Source organism: Coregonus lavaretus (genome assembly GCF_964263955.1).
Source record: "Coregonus lavaretus genome assembly, contig: HAP1_SCAFFOLD_4105, whole genome shotgun sequence".
NCBI classification, from domain to species: Eukaryota; Metazoa; Chordata; class Actinopteri; order Salmoniformes; family Salmonidae; genus Coregonus; species Coregonus lavaretus.
The window spans coordinates 1-20,908 of NW_028166069.1; the positions used below are offsets into that span (position 1 = coordinate 1).

The window sequence follows — 20,908 nt, forward strand, 5'->3', positions numbered from 1 at the left end:
AGAGAGGGAAGAGAGAGAGGAGAGAGAAGAAGACGAAGAGAGAGAGAGAGAGAGAGAAAGAGAGAGAGAAAGAGAGAGAGAGAGAGAGAGAGAGAGAGAGAAAAGAGAGAGAGAGAGAAAGAGAGAGAGAGAGAGAGAGAGAGAGAGAGAGAGAGAGAGAGAGAGAGAGAGCCAGGGCTGGCCCCATGTCCTATAAACACAATACAAATCATTTACATGCTGCACTCATCAAAGCCACCTCTTCCTCAGTAGTGTTTGTTTCCCTGACTCAGGGTTATACAGTATAGATCTCATCTCTCCCTCTTCTCTAATCCTTTCCAGTTCTAGTCCTCTGCTAAGCAGTGTCTCTCTCTCTCTGGGATATGTTACAACCAGGCCACAGGCTGGTGGAAGTGGACTTGATTTTATCCTGTCCATCTGCAACGAATTTCCTGGGAGGTGTGTGTGTGTGAGGCCCCTGGAGCATCGTCAGACAAGGCTCTGTGTATGTGTGTGTGTGTGAGTGTGTGTGTGTGTGTGTGTGTGTGTGTGTGTATTGTCAGGCATCAGTCTGTCCATAACACTTACACTTGCAGGCTGGCAATACAATATTGCAAAATAAAAGTACATAGACAATACATAGGGGAGTTAATAATAAATAATAATATGCCATTTAGCAGACGCTTTTATCCAAAGCGACTTACAGTCATGCGTGCATACATTATTATTATTTTTTTTGTGTATGGGTGGTCCCGGGGATCGAACCCACTACCTTGGCGTAACAAGCGTCGTGCTCTACCGCCCATCTTCCCCATTATCCCCAGTGTATTTATACCTGTTTTCTCTGTTTGTCTGTTACCAGTTCGTTTTGTTTCGTCAAGCCTACCAGGGGTTTTCCCCTTGCTCCTGTCTTTCTCAAATTCCTGTTTTCTAGTTTTGACCATTCTGCCTGCCTGCCGTTCTGCACCTTGTCACACCACCCTGGATCATTGACCTCTGCCTGCCCTGACCCTGAGACTGCCTGCCGTTTTGTACCTTTTGGACCAGCTCCGCAACGCCATCTCCTCCCAAGGAGCCACCATTGGAAGGCACGAGGAGTTGCTTCGTGGTCTCATGGAAGGGTTCCAGACCTTGGCCGAACGCGATGACCAAGCGTTTAACACATTGCTGGAGCAATTCCGCGGGTTGTCTGTTAAGCAGCCTACCACGACGGTAACCTCCCAGCCCCTCAGTAACCTGGCTGTTAGCAGCGCGGCCTCCCCGGCCACCCCGGTTTCCCAAGAACCCAGCTTACCTCCCCCGCTGGAGAGTCGGGAACCTGTCGGGCATTTCTCGCTCAGTGTTCGCTCATCATCGAGCTGCAACCCTCCTCCTTCCCCTCGGACCGCTCTAAGATAGCGTACCTCATCACGCTGATGTCCGGGAGGGCTATCGCCTGGGCTACGGTAGTGTGAGAACAACAGTCGGCCATATGCTTCAGTCTGGAGGAGTTCATGCAGGAGGTAAAGGTTTTCGATGCTCCGTTGTCCGGGAGAGAGGCTGCCCGGAAGTTACTCCAGCTTCAGCAAGAATCCCGCAGTGTGGCAGACTATGCAGTGGATTTCCGCACGTTGGCAGCTGAGTGTGCCTGGAACCCGGAAGCGCCGTTCGACATGTTCCTGCACGGAGTATCGGAGGAAGTTAAGGATGAGCTTGCAGCCCGGGAACTACCGACGGATCTTGACTCACTCATCGCCTTGACCATTTGGATCGATGGGCGACTACGGGAAGGAAGGAGAGGATGTCCGATTCCACCTCGTCTCCGAGGCATCCTGGAAGTCCCTGAAGGCGCCGTTGCAGAGAGAACCCAAGGCTACCCGAGTTCCCCCGAGAGTCTCCAAAGTCTGCCAATTCACCTCTTCCCGAAACGATGCAACTAGGCAGAGCTAGGCTGTCTCCAGCCGAACGGCAATACAGGCTTCACACGAAGATTTGCCTGAATTGCGGGACAACTGGTCATTTTGTGTCCACCTGTCCACTAAAAGACCAGGCTCACCGGTAGGAGCGTGTACTCTGGTGGGCCATACGGACAACTTTTCCTCTCCTCTTACTTGCACCCCCTTTCATGCCATCGTGCTGTTGGGGAACCAGTCAATCTCTCCGGGTACTCATCGACTCTGGGGCCAATGAGAGCTTTATGGAAGCTACCCTGGCGTCCGAGCTGGGCAAACCCACTCAGCTCCTCTCCATTCCCATGGACGTTAGAGCACTGGATGGGCGCTCTATAGGCTGGGTCACCCACAATACCACCCCCATCAACCTACGAGTATCAGGGAACCACAGCGAGACGATCCAATTCCTGCTAATTAAGTCTCCTCAGGTCCCCGTGGTATTGGATTTCTCTTGGCTCCAGCGACACAACACCTTTATTGACTAGTGGGCTGTAGCCCGTTCTGCCATGCGCATTGCCTGAAGTCAGCTCAGCCTGCCCCGGGACGTCTTCCTGGGGGCTCGGAAGTTGCCTCGGACCTCTCCGCCATTCCCGCGGAGTACCAGGACCTCCGGGAGGTGTTCAGTGAGGTCTGACATTCTGGACCCAGGCCTCATCGCTGAGTTTCAACGCTAGCACCCCGTTCAACCAGGTATGCACCCAGGTAGGACGCCAGGTGGCGCCCCTAGGGGGCCCTGGAGTATTGACCTCTGCCTGCCCTGATCCTGAGACTGCCTGCCATTCTGTACCTTTTGGACTCTGATCTGGATTACTGACCTCTGCCTGCCCTTGACCTGTCGTTTGCCTGCCCCCTGTTTTTGTAATAAACTTTTGTTACTTCGACACTCTCTGCATCTGGGTCGTCTCCTGAAACGTGATAACATGATCCTAACCCTAAACACCTGTCAGCCAATTCAAGCAATTCTACTGAAATTCAAGCAATTTTGCATATTCCCACCAATTCTCTTATTTAACCCTTATTTTAACTGGTAAATTGAGCTGAGAACATACTCTTATACAGCATCAACCTGGAGAATTGCAGGGAAGACAAGAGGGGCTGACTGGGTCAATAGGAAGCTTGGCCAGAGCCCAGTTGGAGCTTGTCCTCTCCATGTAACAGGTGCAGAGTCAGTCGGTTAGGGTATGTGGTGGCTCCTTTGATGGAGTGAGTATAAACCCGTCTGACCACCTCAGACTACCATACTCAAACAAACTGACATAAAGATGTATAGTCAGTCAGTGTATGTAGTGACTCCTTGGTGGATTGGGTATTAACCTGTCTGTCCCGGACCACTTCAGTTTACCGTACTCAAACTCTGGGATTTAGATGTGAAAAGGAGGCAGCATGTTTTAATAGCCTAGAGAGACAAAAAGGTCAGCCTTGTGTGCCAGGCTTCTAGACTCTTCTAAGCTCTCGTAAAATAATGTAGTGTAGTCAGACAGGCACACAGCTGTTGGATGAGACTATATAAAAGCTATAACAGCAACAGGAGACTATACTGTAGTACTTAACAAGATTAAAGTGGAAAACAGTTTGTCTCTGACTGTCATCATGCTAGCAATAACTATTCCAGATAGAGACTAACTTTCGAATGGAAGAAAACCTGCTTTCTTTTGTCTCTGGCTGGTCCAAACCCACAAACTATTGTCCAAACAGAGAATATACAGTGGGGAAAAAAAGTATTTAGTCAGCCACCAATTGTGCAAGTTCTCCCACTTAAAAAGATGAGAGAGGCCTGTAATTTTCATCATAGGTACACGTCAACTATGACAGACAAATTGAGATTTTTTTTCTCCAGAAAATCACATTGTAGGATTTTTAATGAATTTATTTGCAAATTATGGTGGAAAATAAGTATTTGGTCACCTACAAACAAGCAAGATTTCTGGCTCTCACAGACCTGTAACTTCTTATTTAAGAGGCTCCTCTGTCCTCCACTCGTTACCTGTATTAATGGCATCTGTTTGAACTTGTTATCAGTATAAAAGAGACCTGTCCACAACCTCAAACAGTCACACTCCAATCTCCACTATGGCCAAGACCAAAGAGCTGTCAAAGGACACCAGAAACAAAATTGTAGACCTGCACCAGGCTGGGAAGACTGAATCTGCAATAGGTAAGCAGCTTGGTTTGAAGAAATCAACTGTGGGAGCAATTATTAGGAAATGGAAGACATACAAGACCACTGATAATCTCCCTCGATCTGGGGCTCCACGCAAGATCTCACCCAGGGGGACCTAGTGAATGACCTGCAGAGAGCTGGGACCAAAGTAACAAAGCCTACCATCAGTAACACACTACGCTGCCAGGGACTCAAATCCTGCAGTGCCAGACGTGTCCCCCTGCTTAAGCCAGTACATGTCCAGGCCCGTCTGAAGTTTGCTAGAGTGCATTTGGATGATCCAGAAGATGATTGGGAGAATGTCATATGGTCAGATGAAACCAAAATATAACTTTTTGGTAAAAACTCAACTCGTCGTGTTTGGAGGACAAAGAATGCTGAGTTGCATCCAAAGAACACCATACCTACTGTGAAGCATGGGGGTGGAAACATCATGCTTTGGGGCTGTTTTTCTGCAAAGGGACCAGGACGACTGATCCGTGTAAAGGAAAGAATGAATGGGCCATGTATCGTGAGATTTTGAGTGAAAACCTCCTTCCATCAGCAAGGGCATTGAAGATGAAACGTGGCTGGGTCTTTCAGCATGACAATGATCCCAAACACACCGCCCGGGCAACGAAGGAGTGGCTTCGTAAGAAGCATTTCAAGGTCCTGGAGTGGCCTAGCCAGTCTCCAGATCTCAACCCCATAGACAATCTTTGGAGGGAGTTGAAAGTCTGTGTTGCCCAGCAACAGCCCCAAAACATCACTGCTCTAGAGGAGATCTGCATGGAGGAATGGGCCAAAATACCAGCAACAGTGTGTGAAAACCTTATGAAGACTTACAGAAAACGTTTGACCTGTGTCATTGCCAACAAAGGGTATATAACAAAGTATTGAGAAACTTTTGTTATTGACCAAATACTTATTTTCCACCATAATTTGCAAATAAATTCATAAAAAATCCTACAATGTGATTTTCTGGATTTTTTTTCTCATTTTGTCTGTCATAGTTGACGTGTACCTATGATGAAAATTACAGGCCTCTCTCATCTTTTTAAGTGGGAGAACTTGCACAATTGGTGGCTGGCTAAATACTTTTTTCCCCCACTGTATATTACATGTTTTACAGCAGCCTCTTCTAGGCTGGGAGCCTCCCTTGGCCTTCACTGTACTGGCAGCAGAATGTGGCTGCCTGAGTCAAATGGCACCATATTCTATAAAGTGCAATACTTTTGACCAGGGCCCATAGGGCTCTGGTCAAAAGTAGTGCACTACATAGGTAATAGTGTGTCATTTGGGACGCACACTGAAAATGACACAGGCTGGAGATGGAGAGACATTCAGTTTGCTTAAAAATAAAAAAATTAGACACTCAGTCACTCCCACAGCCCACAGAGGAGACTGGTAAAACAGCTTTACTTGAGAGGAGAGGTATTAGCCTAGTAGAGGTTTTAGATTGGAGGTATTACCATACCCTTCCAGCGGCCTCTCATTAGGACTGTCTCACTGCATGGCAGCCATTGTCCCTGTGTTTGGCATCTCAGTAAGACAGACAATAAGGATCGGCTGGCTGGAGGACCCGTCAAGCTAACGATGGTGGCAGCCAAAGGTAATTGGATAGACTTTAGCCTCCTTAGGCCAGGTATTAGAGAATGGTAATCAATGTCATTGGCAGACATGGGATGCTTTACTTTTCTTTCACAAACTATTAGATTTTCTGCTGCGGTTAGGTTTAAATCCCATTCATTAAAAATCCCCCTATTTTCTGAGGGACTATTCTTCAAATAATTATTTTTTGGTCCGTAGTCAAATGTGAGATTTACACAGAAAGAAGATAGAGACTGAAAAACAAACTACACAGAGCTAACTAATGCCCTTGACTGTGGGAAAATAAGACCAATGAGTAATGAATTCTAAGAAGAGTGTATCAATTACCAGTAAAGAAAATGGTATCAAGATCATGGCTATCTAGCACAATGTGGAGAAATGGACCAAAACTCTCTATTATATATATTTTGTGTTAATCTGGACACTATTTAAAATGAAAAAATGCATCTTGGTAAATAGATTAAGTATAAACTCCCAGTGAAAACATCCCAATTCTGATAATTTGTTCTAATAATTGGTCTTTTGACCAATCACATCAGATCTTTTTCAGAGCTGATCTGATTGGTCAAAATACCAATTCGTGAAAAGATATCTGAGTTAGGCTGCCTGTGCGAACTCAGCCATTGTGTGATACATAAATCACCATTTCCACCATGGAGTAAAAAGGTTGTATTTGTCTCCTAGTTTAAAATGGATGTAGTGAGGAAGAATCAAGTAACGAAAGCTAAAAGCAAGCATTTTGTAGACGTGCACTGCACAACCTCTGCTGACATTAATCTGAATTATAGCCACAATCATCCCGTGGCCCTCATACAATAAAACATGTAATCGTACCCAGCATCCAATTGACTCGTTCAACCCCTATCCTCTTCCCTTGGAGAGAGGGATGATGCTGGTCAGGTGGATGACTGCTGTCACCTTGTGGTGGGTTACAGAACAGAACATGCAGATAATACACTGAACAAAAATATAAACGCAACATGTAAAGTGTTGGTCCCATGTTTAATGAGCTGAAATAAAGAAATCCCAGAAATGTTCCATACGCACAAAAAGCTTATTTCTCTCAAATTTTGTGCAACAATTTGTTTACATCCCTGTTAATTAGCATTTTTCCTTTGCCAAGATAATCCATCCACCTGACAGGTGTGGCATATCAATAAACTGATTGAACAGCATGATAATTACAGAGGTGCACCTTGTGCTGGGGACAATAAAAGGCCACTTTAAAATGTGTCGTTTTGTCACACAACACAATGCCACAGATGTCTCAAGTTTTGAGGGAGCGTGCAATTGGCATGCTGACTGCAGGAATGTCCATCAGAGCTGTTGCCAGAGAATTTAATGTTCATTTCTCTACCATAAGCTGCCTCAAATGTCATTTTAGAGAATTTGGCCTCACAACCTCAGACCACGTCTAACCACGCCAGCCCAGGACCTCCACATCCGGCTTCTTCACCTGTGGGATCGTCTGAGGGGGGGCGGGGGGTGCTTCGGAGAATTTCTGTCTGTAATAAAGCCCTTTTGTGGGGAAAACTCATTCTGATTGGCTGGGCCTGGCTCCCCAGTGGGGCGGTCTGGCCGCCAAGTGGGTGGGCCTATGCCCTCACATGCTCACCCATGGCTGCATCCCTGCCCAGTCATGTGAAATCCATAGATTAGGGCCTAATGAATTTATTTCAATTGACTGATTTCCTTATATGAACTGTAACTCAGCAAAATCTTTCAAATTGTTGCATGTTGCATTTACATTTTTGTTCAGCATATATGCCACCCAACAGATGCTTTTTATGCAAAGGGTTTTACAGTAAAGTGAGTGCATACATTTATGGTATGTGTATGTGATCCCTACAGGAATTGAACCCCAAACCGTGGAGTTTCTCGTGCCAAGCTCTAATCAACTGAGTCAAACAAGCACACATTTACATACACACAACAATAAAGTTGAAAGCAGAAAGACTAATTACAGAAGTTTCAAAGCTATAAAATACAAGTCATCGAATAGTTAAAATTGTACTGAATTTTATTGCAAAAAAAGAAAAACAAAGTTTGCTGTGTTAACAAAAATTCACATAATTGCAACAACGCAGTCTGCTAAATAAATAACAATGCACGCTAGTTAATTTGAAACCATACATACCTCCTGGAATTCACTGTTGTGAGTATTACTAGGCACCATTTGCCTTTTTGCTCACAAATTGCCCTATTTTTCACTAGATGCTTGGGCTTTAGTTCGCCTAAAGCTGTAAGGATCCACTGCTGCCTCAGCAACATCACTAATCAATGGAAATGCAAATAGAAACAGATGCAAAGCAAAACCTTTAGCTAATTATACAGCAGCACTACTTACAGTGTGTGTCCCTGAGCAGTAGAAAAACTGTAGAGCACAGCATGTTTTGTTATAGCTAGTATTATTGCCCCTTTAGTGGGTTGCCAGATTGGGTGGATATCATTAGAAAAAGCATGTATTAATGACGTTTTCTGCAATCCAGTCATACATTAAAGACTTTCAGCCCATACAAAAGCAACGTTTGCCAGCCTTTCCAGTTATCATCAAGGAACTCTGTAGAAAACAGAGGTGAACAGATAGACACATTAAAGAGTACAAGATACAGTCATCTCAGAAGGGTATCCAGGTCATTTACATACAGTATGGACTGGTGCTAGGTAGTTGGGTTTTCATCTGAAGAGGCAAAACTATGAGGAAACAATTGGATGCTTTAAAGCAATCGGCAGGGGAATCTACAAAAAAAACATTGGTAAAAAAATTAACATTGCTATGAGCAACTTCCTAAAAGCATTAGGATTAAGTGGATATCCTTATATTGTTCTTCCTCCCTATGACTACTTTATTGCCATCAACAAGGATCTGAAAAAATATACTTCGAGGTCTATGATTCTACCCCATCTGTACAGAAACACGGACAATAGCTCTTACAAATCTCACTTACAAATCTTTTTAAGGCACTAAAAAATCATAGAAAGAATTTAAGCAAAAAATATATTATTTATTTTCTCGAAAAAGCAACATTCATTCAAACATACATCATCCTATTTCCTATGTGGTCAACACAATACTGCTGTCAAAATGAGGTTTCAGTTTCCTAAAAATACCCTGCTGTGGTTCGTCCTCAGTGCATCAGACTCAGTGGTCCGTCTCTGTGTATTCAACTGAGAGCTCAAAAAGAGTTCCGTCTCTGTACATGATCGAGATCGACAACATTGCAGTCGGCAACTGCAGACTTACTGATCAACAAATCACCTTGGATCTTAAATAACCGTATTATTAACAGTAGATCAGTCAGTTTGCTCAGTCAGTGATCAGCTACTGAGCAAAATGTATGGTAATGCTCTCGAACAAAACGACAGTCTCTGCCTCAGACTTAGTCGTCCTTCTTGTCAGAGGTGCTCTCTTCCTGGTTGTCCTCAGAGCAGACGTGATTGGTGCAAGAGAGTTCTGACTCCACCCCCTGGAGGGCCTGGTACCGCTGGAGCTCCAGGTAGGTGGTGAACAGCTTGGCATACTCTGGGTGGTTCAGGGCAAACGCCTGGAACTCGGCTGGAGAGGGAAATGGAAAGACAGAGGATCAAATCAGAACTTACAGTAGTATATTTGGTATATTATCAATGCTCACAATACCTGGAATTCAGTTGCAGAGAGGATAAAATCAGAACTATATTCAAATTGTCAGTGACTAAAGAAGAAATTCTGTTACATCATAAAAATTCAAATAAAATTCCACAAAGTTGTTGTTTAAAATGGGCTACTTTTGATAGTAATGTTAATTTCCTATGAGAATTAAAAAGCAAGAATAAAAGAAACAATACAAATACTAATATCCCACTTTCAAATCCATATAGTATTTATCTTTCTATATTTCTACAAAGGACAGATCCAAGACTCAATCCGGCCTTTTTTCTATGGTGTTCTGTCAAAGCAAGCAGTCAGCTGCCTTTTGTTTACGCTGTAGTCCTCCACTACAGATAAACTTTGACCTTCACAATGGTCTACTTACAGAAAGTGATGAATTCAGAGCTGTCTGTGTCCATCTCCTTGAAGAGTTTGGAGACGTTGAGGTCACACACACCTAGAGCAGAGCGAAGCATGGAGGAGAACTCTTCATGAGTGATTCTCTGGTCCTCGTCAGTGTCAAACAGCTAAGGAGAGGGAGACAATAACTTAAGTAATGACAACACATAGACTTGCTTATTGAAAACGAGATTGCTCTTATGACCATGTGGCTTTCAAACCTACTTCATGTTCCCCTCAGACAACCACAAAACAGTACCCCCCACTCACACGTATTTGACTTTATCATAGCCACTGAGCGCTCCTCTATTGCTCCCAAACCATTGGTAGACCTCACAGACACAGTCTGTGTCAGCTACATTCCAACGCCCCAATGTCATGTGTGGGACAGCTACATTCGCAACAAGCAGGGTTTTTATTGGCCGAACCTGGAAAGCTGTGCGGAGGACCTCTTCGGTGTTGGCTGGCCGACACAAGATGGTTACACCGATGACATACTCTCTGAAATCAATGGTGCCATCTCCATTCTAGAGAGAGACAGAGTGAGAGGTAAGTATCAGTTAACAAAGCCAGACTACACATTGCATTCTGTGGACTACAATACTATACACATACAGTATGTTTTTCCAAGATGAACAATGGTTCCTTTATTTCTTCAGACAGTTTGTTTACCCCCTCTATGAACAAAGCAGTGAGGGACATCATACTAAATCCTCAGTTACTTAGCCCATCCAGTCACAGGTTGGAGAGTTGGAGAGAACAGACAGAATGGCTGTGGTCTGATTATCTACGCTTCGCAAGAATAGTGCACTCGTACACTTCCCTTTGTAGATTTCAAAGGAATGTTGTAAGAAATATGGTGTACACTTCCTCCAGCCAAGCTTGCACCAATCCAACACAACCTAGGAAAACCTAGAAGAGAGATTGAACTAGATGTGACTGGCTCTCACCCTGTCAAAGAGAGCAAACAGCTCCTGCAGGGCGGGGCTGATGGGCAGCTTGAGGAAGCTGGCGAACTCCTGGATGGTGATGCGGCCTCCTTTACAGGAGCAGGCCACGGCTGCAAAGCCCTCCAGCTCCTTCTTCACATTGTCCCACTTTAGGCTGAGGGGGACCAGGGAGGAAAGGAGGAAGGCAGGACGCAAGGACTTACTCAGGGGAGGAAGAGGGTGTAGGTCTGTGTGTGTGTCCAACTATTACCAATTGCCGATGTAGCAGTTGGACAAATAAAGTAGTATTGTCTAATGCAGTGTGGCAATAACACAGTATTAAAGCGGCAGAGGAGCCAGTCTTACTCAAGTTTTTGGCTGATCTTAGTGAACTCCACTAGACCAGCCTCCATGGGAAGAGTGAGCTCCCCAGCCGAGATCATCAGTCTACAGTCCTCATATGTGTGGTCCGTCACTGGCACACCCAGGGCCCTGCACACACAAAGGGATAGCATTGAAGAGATGGGTAAGAATAAACATAAGGAAGCTATTATTAAATGCTGTAATACCAAACACACACACACTTACTGGGCCATAACATTTCGTACTCTCCTGGCGAACAGCACAGGTCTTTCCTTCTCCTCCTCAGTGGGGGTAACTGGAGGGAGAAACTGGAGGAGAGGGCAAAGGTCAAAACAGGGACTAACCAGGAAGTACAGGCTAACTGGAGGGCCACCTAGATAAGGACTTTATAACACGTTCATAAGCCATACATAACACATTTATAAACCATACATAACACATAGGTACTGCTAATGAATGTGTTATGAAGTCACTATCTCTTGGCCTTCTAAGTAAGTAATCCTGTGTAGTGTGCTAATACTAACCTCTATCTCTACATTGGTGTAGAGCTGAGACAGAGTGAGAAGCAGCAAGGTTCTCCTGAAAGAACATCACCAAAAATCATCATCACCTCTATTCAAAGTGCATAATGGTAATCCCATACAACAAGATTGAAATGTAAACCTACTAAACTGAAAAACAATTCATCGCTGAACAGTGAAAATCTCTATTCCCAGAGTTTGAAGCCTAACTATGGGCCCTTGAGGAGAAGTTACAAGAACATAATTGCAATGTGAGAGAGTGTACAGAAAACAACAGGGTAAATATAGCGTTGAAGCAGTGAGGCAACACTGATTATTGTAATCCACTGAGTGTACTGTAGACTTACGAGCTGAAGCCTTGCCAAGTCCAAGTCACAGTGTCCAGTCTGTTGGGATATCTCATGACCACAGGCTGCACTGGGACCCCAGGGATGAAGGCACCTGATGGGGAGAGAGGGACAGAGTGAGACCCTACTGACCTCCAGCACTGACTACTATTCTAACTAAGTGAGCACACACACACACACACACACACACACACACACACACACACACAACCCATGTGTGCAAACACAGGAGCACAGACAGCCTACTAATTGGAGTGCAGGCGATGAGAGCTCATTTACCCACAGTACATGTCCAATCAATAACAAGACCAGAAGCTGGATTCATCTAACCCTGATCAATATACCAATCAGTACTGTATGGAAGCCACTAGTATTAGGTCTGTGGGTTTGGCTATTGGCACTGTAGTAGAACAAAGCAATTCTGTTAGATGCAAATGACTATGCAAATGCTGTAACATGCCATAGAGTGTAAATGAGGGTCTTGTATGCTGTTATTTACAGTGGGGAAAAAAAGTATTTAGTCAGCCACCAATTGTGCAAGTTCTCCCACTTAAAAAGATGAGAGAGGCCTGTAATTTTCATCATAGGTACACGTCAACTATGACAGACAAATTGAGGAAAAAAAATCCAGAAAATCCCATTGTAGGATTTTTAATGAATTTATTTGCAAATTATGGTGGAAAATAAGTATTTGGTCACCTACAAACAAGCAAGATTTCTGGCTCTCACAGACCTGTAACTTCTTCTTTCAGAGGCTCCTCTGTCCTCCACTCGTTACGTGTATTAATGGCACCTGTTTGAACTTGTTATCAGTATAAAATACACCTGTCCACAACCTCAAACAGTCACACTCCAAACTTCACAATGGCCAAGACCAAAGAGCTGTCAAAGGACACCAAAAACAAAATTGTTGACCTGCACCAGGCTGGGAAGACTGAATCTGCAATAGGTAAGCAGCTTGGTTTGAAGAAATCAACTGTGGGAGCAATTATTAGGAAATGGAAGACATACAAGACCACTGATAATCTCCCTCGATCTGGGGCTCCACGCAAGATCTCACCCCGTGGGGTCAAAATGATCACAAGAACGGTGAGCAAAAATCCCAGAACCACACGGGGGGACCTAGTGAATGACCTGCAGAGAGCTGGGACCAAAGTAACAAAGCCAACCATCAGTAACACACTACGCCGCCAGGGACTCAAATCCTGCAGTGCGAGACGTGTCCCCCTGCTTAAGCCAGTACATGTCCAGGCCCGTCTGAAGTGCATTTGGATGATCCAGAAGAGGATTGGGAGAATGTCATATGGTCAGATGAAACCAAAATATAACTTTTTGGTAAAAACTCAACTCGTCATGTTTGGAGGACAAAGAATGCTGAGTTGCATCCAAAGAACACCATACCTACTGTGAAGCATGGGGTTGGAAACATCATGCTTTGGGGCTGTTTTTCTGCAAAGGGACCAGGACGACTGATCCGTGTAAAGGAAAGAATGAATGGGGCCATGTATCGTGAGATTTTGAGTGAAACCCTCCTTCCATCAGCAAGGGCATTGAAGATGAAACGTGGCTGGGTCTTTCAGCATGACAATGATCCCAAACACACCGCCCGGGCAACGAAGGAGTGGCTTCGTAAGAAGCATTTCAAGGTCCTGGAGTGGCCTAGCCAGTCTCCAGATCTCAACCCCATAGAAAATCTTTGGAGGGAGTTGAAAGTCTGTGTTGCCCAGCGACAGCCCCAAAACATCACTTCTCTAGAGGAGATCTGCATGGAGGAATGGGCCAAAATACCAGCAACAGTGTGTGAAAACCTTGTGAAGACTTACAGAAAACGTTTGACCTGTGTCATTGCCAACAAAGGGTATATAACAAAGTATTGAGAAACTTTTGTTATTGACCAAATACTTATTTTTCCACCATCATATGCCAATAAATTCATTAAAAATCCTACAATGTGATTTTCTGGATTTTTTTTTCTCATTTTGTCTGTCATAGTTGACGTGTACCTATGATGAAAATTACAGGCCTCTCTCATCTTTTTAAGTGGGAGAACTTGCACAATTGGTGGCTGACTAAATACTTTTTTTCCCCACTGTACATGGACTATTAGATGCATTCTCAGGTTTACAGCTTTAGGATTTAACCGTAGCATTAGCTACTGTACAATTCACTCAGATCCTAATAGCCTAGTTCTTCGTATTTTGTGTAGTTAATCTTCAGTCATTTCCTTCTGAAGTTCATTATCACAACGCGCAATCTATTCCATGTCGCTATGGCTACTGTTCTGTTCCAGGAAGTAATGGATACACTCAGGCCCCTTCACTCTGGAGAAGCCCATTGTGTTTGCATCAGGTGACTGACCACACAATGAGGCACATAGCATGTAGTATACTGCAAAAATGGAGAGGTGTTGTGTCAAAACAAGTGTAACAGTATTGTTTCCATCCCGCTCCTCGCCCCAACCTGGGCTTGAACCAGGGACCCTCTGCACACATCGACAACAGTCACCCTCGAAGCATAGTTACCCATCACTCCACAAAAGCCACAGCCCTTGCAGAGCAAAGGAAACAACTACTTCAAGGTCACAGAGTGGGTGAAGTCACTGATTGAAACTCTACTAGCACACACAGCTAACTAGCTAGCCATTTCACACCTGTTACACAAGCACCCCAGAAAGAAGCTAAATGAACACCATTCTGCAACCGCATGGCCATATCTCTGCCATTTGTTTACAAGTGAATTTGCATTAAGTAAATGACACCACTAGAGTGGATGCTACTGTCTGTCTCTCCCTGCAGACTGTCTGGAAGGCTGTCCGTCTCCACTATAAGCAAATGACAACCAGCCTGTTAGATGGGAATATAATATGGACATTGTAGGGTCCCACATGATTTTCATACCCTATCAATGGTACACTGTTTGGCATCAGTTGATACCTTGGATCCACACACAAATGTTGAGTATGTGTTTCTACTCCTATTTAAAAACAAGCATGGTAGTGAAGCTCAACCTACCTTGTTTGAAAGTGATGAGACATGAGCGATTTGTACAAGTCCCCTCAGGGAAGACCAGGATCTGGAACATAAATAACAGGTTTATTTTAGTACAGCCACTGACAATGTAGATGGATCTAGGCCAGTGTTTCATTCTATGCTGAATGAAGCAGACTTTCTGTCACAGGGAAGTAGTGACAGAAATTGTGTTTGAAGGATATGTCACGTGAGAGGAAGTTCACAAGGCAACTTCCTGGTGTAAAAAGGTGTGATGTTTAATTCCCATGCTCCTTGTCAGACTACAAGCTAGACAAGACATGATCAATTATGATAAAAATTACCAAATGGCTGTGTGTGTGTGTGTATGTGTGTGGATGTGTTTAACTATATTTGTGGGGACCAGAAGTCCCCACAAGAATAGTAAACAAACAAAAAATGGACCAATGGGGACATATTGTTAGTCCCCACAAGGTGAAATGCTATTTCTAGGGGGTTTGGGGTTAAGCTTAGAATTAGTGTTAGGGTTAGAATTAGGTTGAGGGTTAGGAGCTAGGGTTAGGAGCTTGGGTTAGGTTTAGGGTTATGTGTTGGGGAAAATAGGATTTTGAATGGGACTGAATTGTGCGTCCCCACAAGACTGTGTGTGTGTGTATGCATGCGACAGACCTGTGGCCAGCGGCCTCCAGACTTGGCTCTGCTGTCTATCTCCATAATGGTGTTCTTACGGGAGTCTGGGTCCTGTCTGGAGACCAGCACCGGCTGGAGACACCGCACAAACCCTGGATGGAGAGAGGAAACACACATCAGATACACACACACACTAGTGCTGAGCGATTAGTGTTTAAGATCGGTTCGGTTAGATTTTTTTTTTTTTATCTTACGGTTTTTGATAAAAAAAATTAACATTAAATGCACTATGCATTATGTGGGTTGAATGCTGTAACACAGAATAAAACAATTAATAAAAGTCCCATGAAGGTAGTGACTGGCCATTACTACTTATCACTTATTAACCATAATTTATTCACATTGCTTTAATAAAATATTTCAGCGTTGTGTATATTGCATTTGTTTTATTTGATTACTTTATTATTTCATTCCAAGTCATCGTCTTATCTCTATAGAGCTGCTGCCTATGCTGTCTGACAAAATCACTATTTTGTAGTTCTTCAAAGTAAATAAGGCATACATTTATGACTGCTGAATAACAACTATCAATCACTTAGATCATGTATTTGTAGTTAGAGATACATCACGAAGCAACAGCTGCTCTCTGTATCACCTCACGATCGCGCATTCTTCCGTCTCTTCCGTAGCAGGCGTAAAAGAAACACAGACCGGACAAGTAGATGTGCAATGGATTATGGTCATTGTAGTTAATTACCATGTTTTATGCACTAAACTATGTATAATATTGGCCTGTTGGAAACTACAACTCCCTACTACATCGCACAGTTCAGGCTGGATCTGATTTATCTCTAGAGAAACTGTGCAATGTACGCATTGAGCTCACAGAAAAACCCGGAACGAAATGGAAATTAAATAATTGAACCGATGTTGGTCAATTAGTTGTTTAAAAATGTCAGTTACACGCTCAGCACAAACACACACCGTTACAGGCTAGAGGCACCGCACACACCCTGGGTGGAGAGAGGAAAAAAACACATCAGATAAACACTAACGGATATTACATCTGCAAACAGAATCAGAATAAGTACCCACACTTATCGCTGAAAGACCCACACTTACTGCTGACACATAACACACACTCTAATCATCACTTTTTGAAAAAAATCCCTCTACTGAAAAACCCCCAGACAGAAACAACACTCACTGCCGAATATAGGAGTGGCGAGGTTCTCAGTGCGGGACACAGTGGAGGGCAGGCCTGCTACGATGCACACAATTCCATCAAAGAAGGTGGAGTGTGGGGCCACAGCCAGAATGGGGGCCTCTGCACTGCTCACCTGCTGGCCCTTCACCACCACCCTAAAGCCCATGAAGAAGTAGTAGGTCCTCCCCAGGAATGCCATCACACGCCGACACATGAACCTGGGGAACCAGAGTCAAACATCAACAGAGATGTAGCATGAAACTATACAGATTAAACTAACAGCTGTATACTGTCGGGAATATTCACCTACAGACACTGAACATGGATACATATAGCCTACATCTGTGTGGACCAATATTACAGTCAACATAGATCTGTGAGCTGTCAGGAACTCAACTTAGCCTTTTGATGGTCAGAAGTACTGTACTAAGTTGTCATGAGCTAAGTTGGTGCTCCATGTTCATCAGCTAGTTAGTGCTGACAACTATCAACTAAACAGATGTGACCACGAGCGATAAACAACCAGCAGCTGCATGTAGCTGTGGTCTCGTCATATCAACACATACAAACAAAGAGAGAGCGTCTCCTCCTCTCTCTACCTCTTCTTCTTTATTTTCTCAGAAAGGAAGGGGTCATTGAGATAGGACTGATGCAACACATGATAAATAAACCAAAGGAGTGGGCTGCTTTTGAGTCACAGAATAACCCATTTGGTTTATTTATCATGTGTTGCATCAGTCCTATCTCGATGACCCCTTCCTTTCTGAGAATTATTGACACTCTTAGTGACACTTGTGGCTGCTTCGCATTATGTATTGTTGTCTCTACCTTTTTGCCCTTTGTGCTGTTGTCTGTGCCGAATAATGTTTGTACCATGTTTGTGCTGCTGCCATGTTGTGTCGCTACTGTGTTATTGTCATGTTGTGTTGCTACCATGCTGCGTTGTCATGTGTTGCTGCCATGCTGTGTTGTTGTCTTAGGTCTCTCTTTATGTAGTGTTGTGGTGTCTCTTGTCGTGATGTGTGTTTTGTACATTTGTAAGTCGCTCTGGATAAGAGCGTCTGCTAAATGACGTAAATGTAAATGTACATTTTTAATCCCAGCCCCTGTCTCCGCAGGAGACCTTTTGCCTCTTGGTAGGCCGTCATTGTAAATAAGAATTTGCTCTTAACTGACTTACTTTGTTAAATAAAGGTTAAATTAATACAAATAAATACATACACAGAAAGGGCTGATGTAGGCTACATTCCTTAACAGCTTGACAGTTCATTTTTTGTTGAGGACACAAGAATTAGTGTGAAATTGCGTAGTTGTTACTCCTTCCTCCTTCCTCAATGTGTGAAAATCCCACAGCTCTTGATGTATAGGGGCAATTCCATGGTAACATAGTGATGCTGAGACTTTAAAATTTGATTTTTCACTTTAAAATGTAGGTCAAACAAAAAACAATGATTGCAAAGTTAAAGTTGCACTATACACAAATCGCTACACCATTTCCTGGTTGCTAAAACTCTAGTTATAGTTTGCCTAATTTCAGTTTCTGTGACAAAATAAGAAATGTATAATGTAGAGCATATTTGTACCATCTAAACCACTGTGAAATAGTTTCCATAATAAAAAAGATTGTTGTTTCAGCTGTTTGAAGCTGGTATACAAAACCCAAAGTAAAAGACGCAAAAACAAAACTTAAGAACGGGAAGCATAGAAATAGTGCACATAAAACAGATCTACCGCTTCTTAGACTTGCTTTCAAGTACAATGATAGATCTATAACTCACATTTCTATGTGAATTTGGTCTTGGACAAAAAGTTACATATTTCCACTTTTTCACACCCTGAAGAAGGCACAGTGATGCCGAAACGTTGGTGTTTTTTTACCCAATAAATTACTGGGAGGTTATACATATGGAGTGTGCGACTCTGTTTTTATAGCTTACAGTTTATTCACCGTTAGTCAGCACCTCATGCTTTTTATTAGCATATATACAATTTTCACAGAACATTTTACAAAAACACATTTACATGCTAAGTTTGGTAAAATAATGATGTTTGTGCTCTGCTGTTAATGTGGAATTGCCCCTACACGTAATTTTTTAAATTTATTTTTTAACTAGGCAAGTCAGTTAAGAACAAATTCTTATTTACAATGACGGCCTACCCCGGCCAAACCCGGACGACGCTGGGCCAATTGTGCGCCGCCCTATGGGACTCCCAATCACGGCTGGATTGTGATACAGCCTGGAATCGAAACCAGGGTCTGTAGTGACGCCTCGAGCACTAGAGATGCAGTGCCGCTGCGCCACTCGGGAGCATCAAGAGCTGTAGAATTTTTGAGAAACACGTAATTTCACACTAGCTTAATTCTTGTTCATCCTCAACAAAAAAAGATCTGTCTAGCTGTTCTGTGTAGCTGAAGCTGTCTTCATTAGATCTTGTCTGTATTGTCCAAAACACCATCTACCTCATCTTCTTTCCTTTCTCAAAACTCTGTTACCATGGAACTGCCCATAGGCCTAACTACGTAAGTGAAAAACAACAATGCTCTGTACATCCTTTGGAACTAATGACTAAAGTACTCATAGTGGATGCATTGTTGAAATATAGTTATACATACAGACCAATGACAGTATGTCAGTAGTGGCACAGGATGGTGTTGTATATTTACCGTCTCCATCCAGTCATGGGCTCCACTGCTCCTTTGAGAGGGTGCATGAATGTTGTTATGACAGCAACAGGCCATGTTACCATGAGAACCAGAGTCAGGAAGATGGCACGGATAGGCACCAGGAAGATTCCCTGGAATACACACTGCAAAGAGATTTTTAAAAAAACATCACACACACACCAGGTTTATTACAGATCTACATTGGAGTAACGTGTTTAGGTTAGTGACTTCATGCCACTGAAAGAGGGACTTTAAAGAGCCATTTTAAAACACAAATTTCCTTACCAACATATATAATGCGCAACGATGCAACCATTGACCAAGGGATAAGCACGTTATAGACTTTTCATTCTAGAAATTCACATGGTTGGAGGAATTTCTAGAGTGTACACAAATGCCTCCATTGTTTGTGTTACACAATAACAAGGCATTACAAAAGGATTGTCAGGGTTTCATCGGCTTAGATTAGCTATGTACCTGTACTGTAGGCTATATTCACACACCACCAGACACACACACAGCCGAGGAGCTAGACGACAACCACCCGGCTGCGCTCAGAGGTGGGTAGTGGAGTAGAAATGTTTACAGTACGTTTGAATACCAACCCCAGTTCTGTGAGCGATAAATGAATGAGTTAATAGATTAATTTAACATTTTATACTCACTTTGATAATGTCAGCCTTGGCCAATTTCACCTCCTGTACAAAAGGATTAAGGACGGCCGGAAGAAACAGGGATTGCTGCCTGGGTAGCGCGAACACTCTCCGGGGAGTCATTCTTCTCGCTCCGCTCGTGGTATGGCGTCAATATGTTTTAGAATTTCACTGTGGTTTTTTCTCAATTACAACTTCTGCAATCACCCCACTTCCACGATTCGAATCTTGCGAATCCTGTTCGCGCTCCGGATGTTGCGATAACATCATTCTCAACAACCATGGTGCAAGGGACGATAGTGATCTGGCACTCCGCCTCCGATTACTTTCAGGCCACACCTACTGCACTGGGTTTAAATCAGGTTGTAAACCTTTTGCCTAGTGAGCAGTGGTGGGGTGATTGGCTGAAATAAATTGTGTGAACAAGTCAAATGTTCATGTTGAATTACAAAATGTATAATGTTGAAGCAACTTACAACATTAGTTAATGTACATTAGGGTGCCATTCAATAGACTAGATATAGGGCCTAAATAAAAGAAAATACAGAAATACCCATAAAATAATAAGACTCATCATTTACATCATTTAGCAGACGCTCTTATCCAGAGCAATTAGGGTTAAGTACCTTGCTCAAGGGCACAGACAGCTAGTCGGCTCGGGGATTAGAACCAGCGACCTTTCGGTTACTGGCACAACGCTCTTAACCACTAAGCTACCTGCCGCCCATCATTGAGGTTTCTTTCAGCTTAGCAATTGGGGTCAAATTGTTGTGTTCATTTGTATGAAATAAACTAAGTCATATCTCAAGGGCAAAGACATAATATGGCTGGCGTGATGAAGCCCTCTGCTCAATGATAAAAACCACAACAAACCGTTTTTCAGACCTTCATCCATCCACAAGATGTCACCTGTTAGTC

At 43.4% G+C, this 20,908-nt stretch overlaps 1 protein-coding gene across 1 annotated transcript; it reads right to left on the reverse strand.

Moving 5' to 3' along the window:
- Positions 1–7,663: 7,663 nt before the first annotated feature.
- Positions 7,664–20,289, reverse strand: LOC311115130 (lysophosphatidylcholine acyltransferase 2-like). Its single transcript, XM_084190337.1, has 13 exons — positions 20,003–20,289; positions 19,338–19,480; positions 16,673–16,890; positions 15,505–15,617; positions 14,860–14,920; positions 11,849–11,942; positions 11,505–11,559; positions 11,206–11,288; positions 10,984–11,109; positions 10,639–10,792; positions 10,117–10,215; positions 9,675–9,816; positions 7,664–9,217 (listed from the first exon to the last, which is right to left on the reverse strand). Exons 1-13 carry the CDS (start codon positions 20,111–20,113, stop codon positions 9,042–9,044), a joined length of 1,575 nt encoding a protein of 524 aa, XP_084046463.1. The 5' UTR covers positions 20,114–20,289; the 3' UTR covers positions 7,664–9,041.
- Between the last annotated feature and the right edge of the window lie 619 nt (positions 20,290–20,908).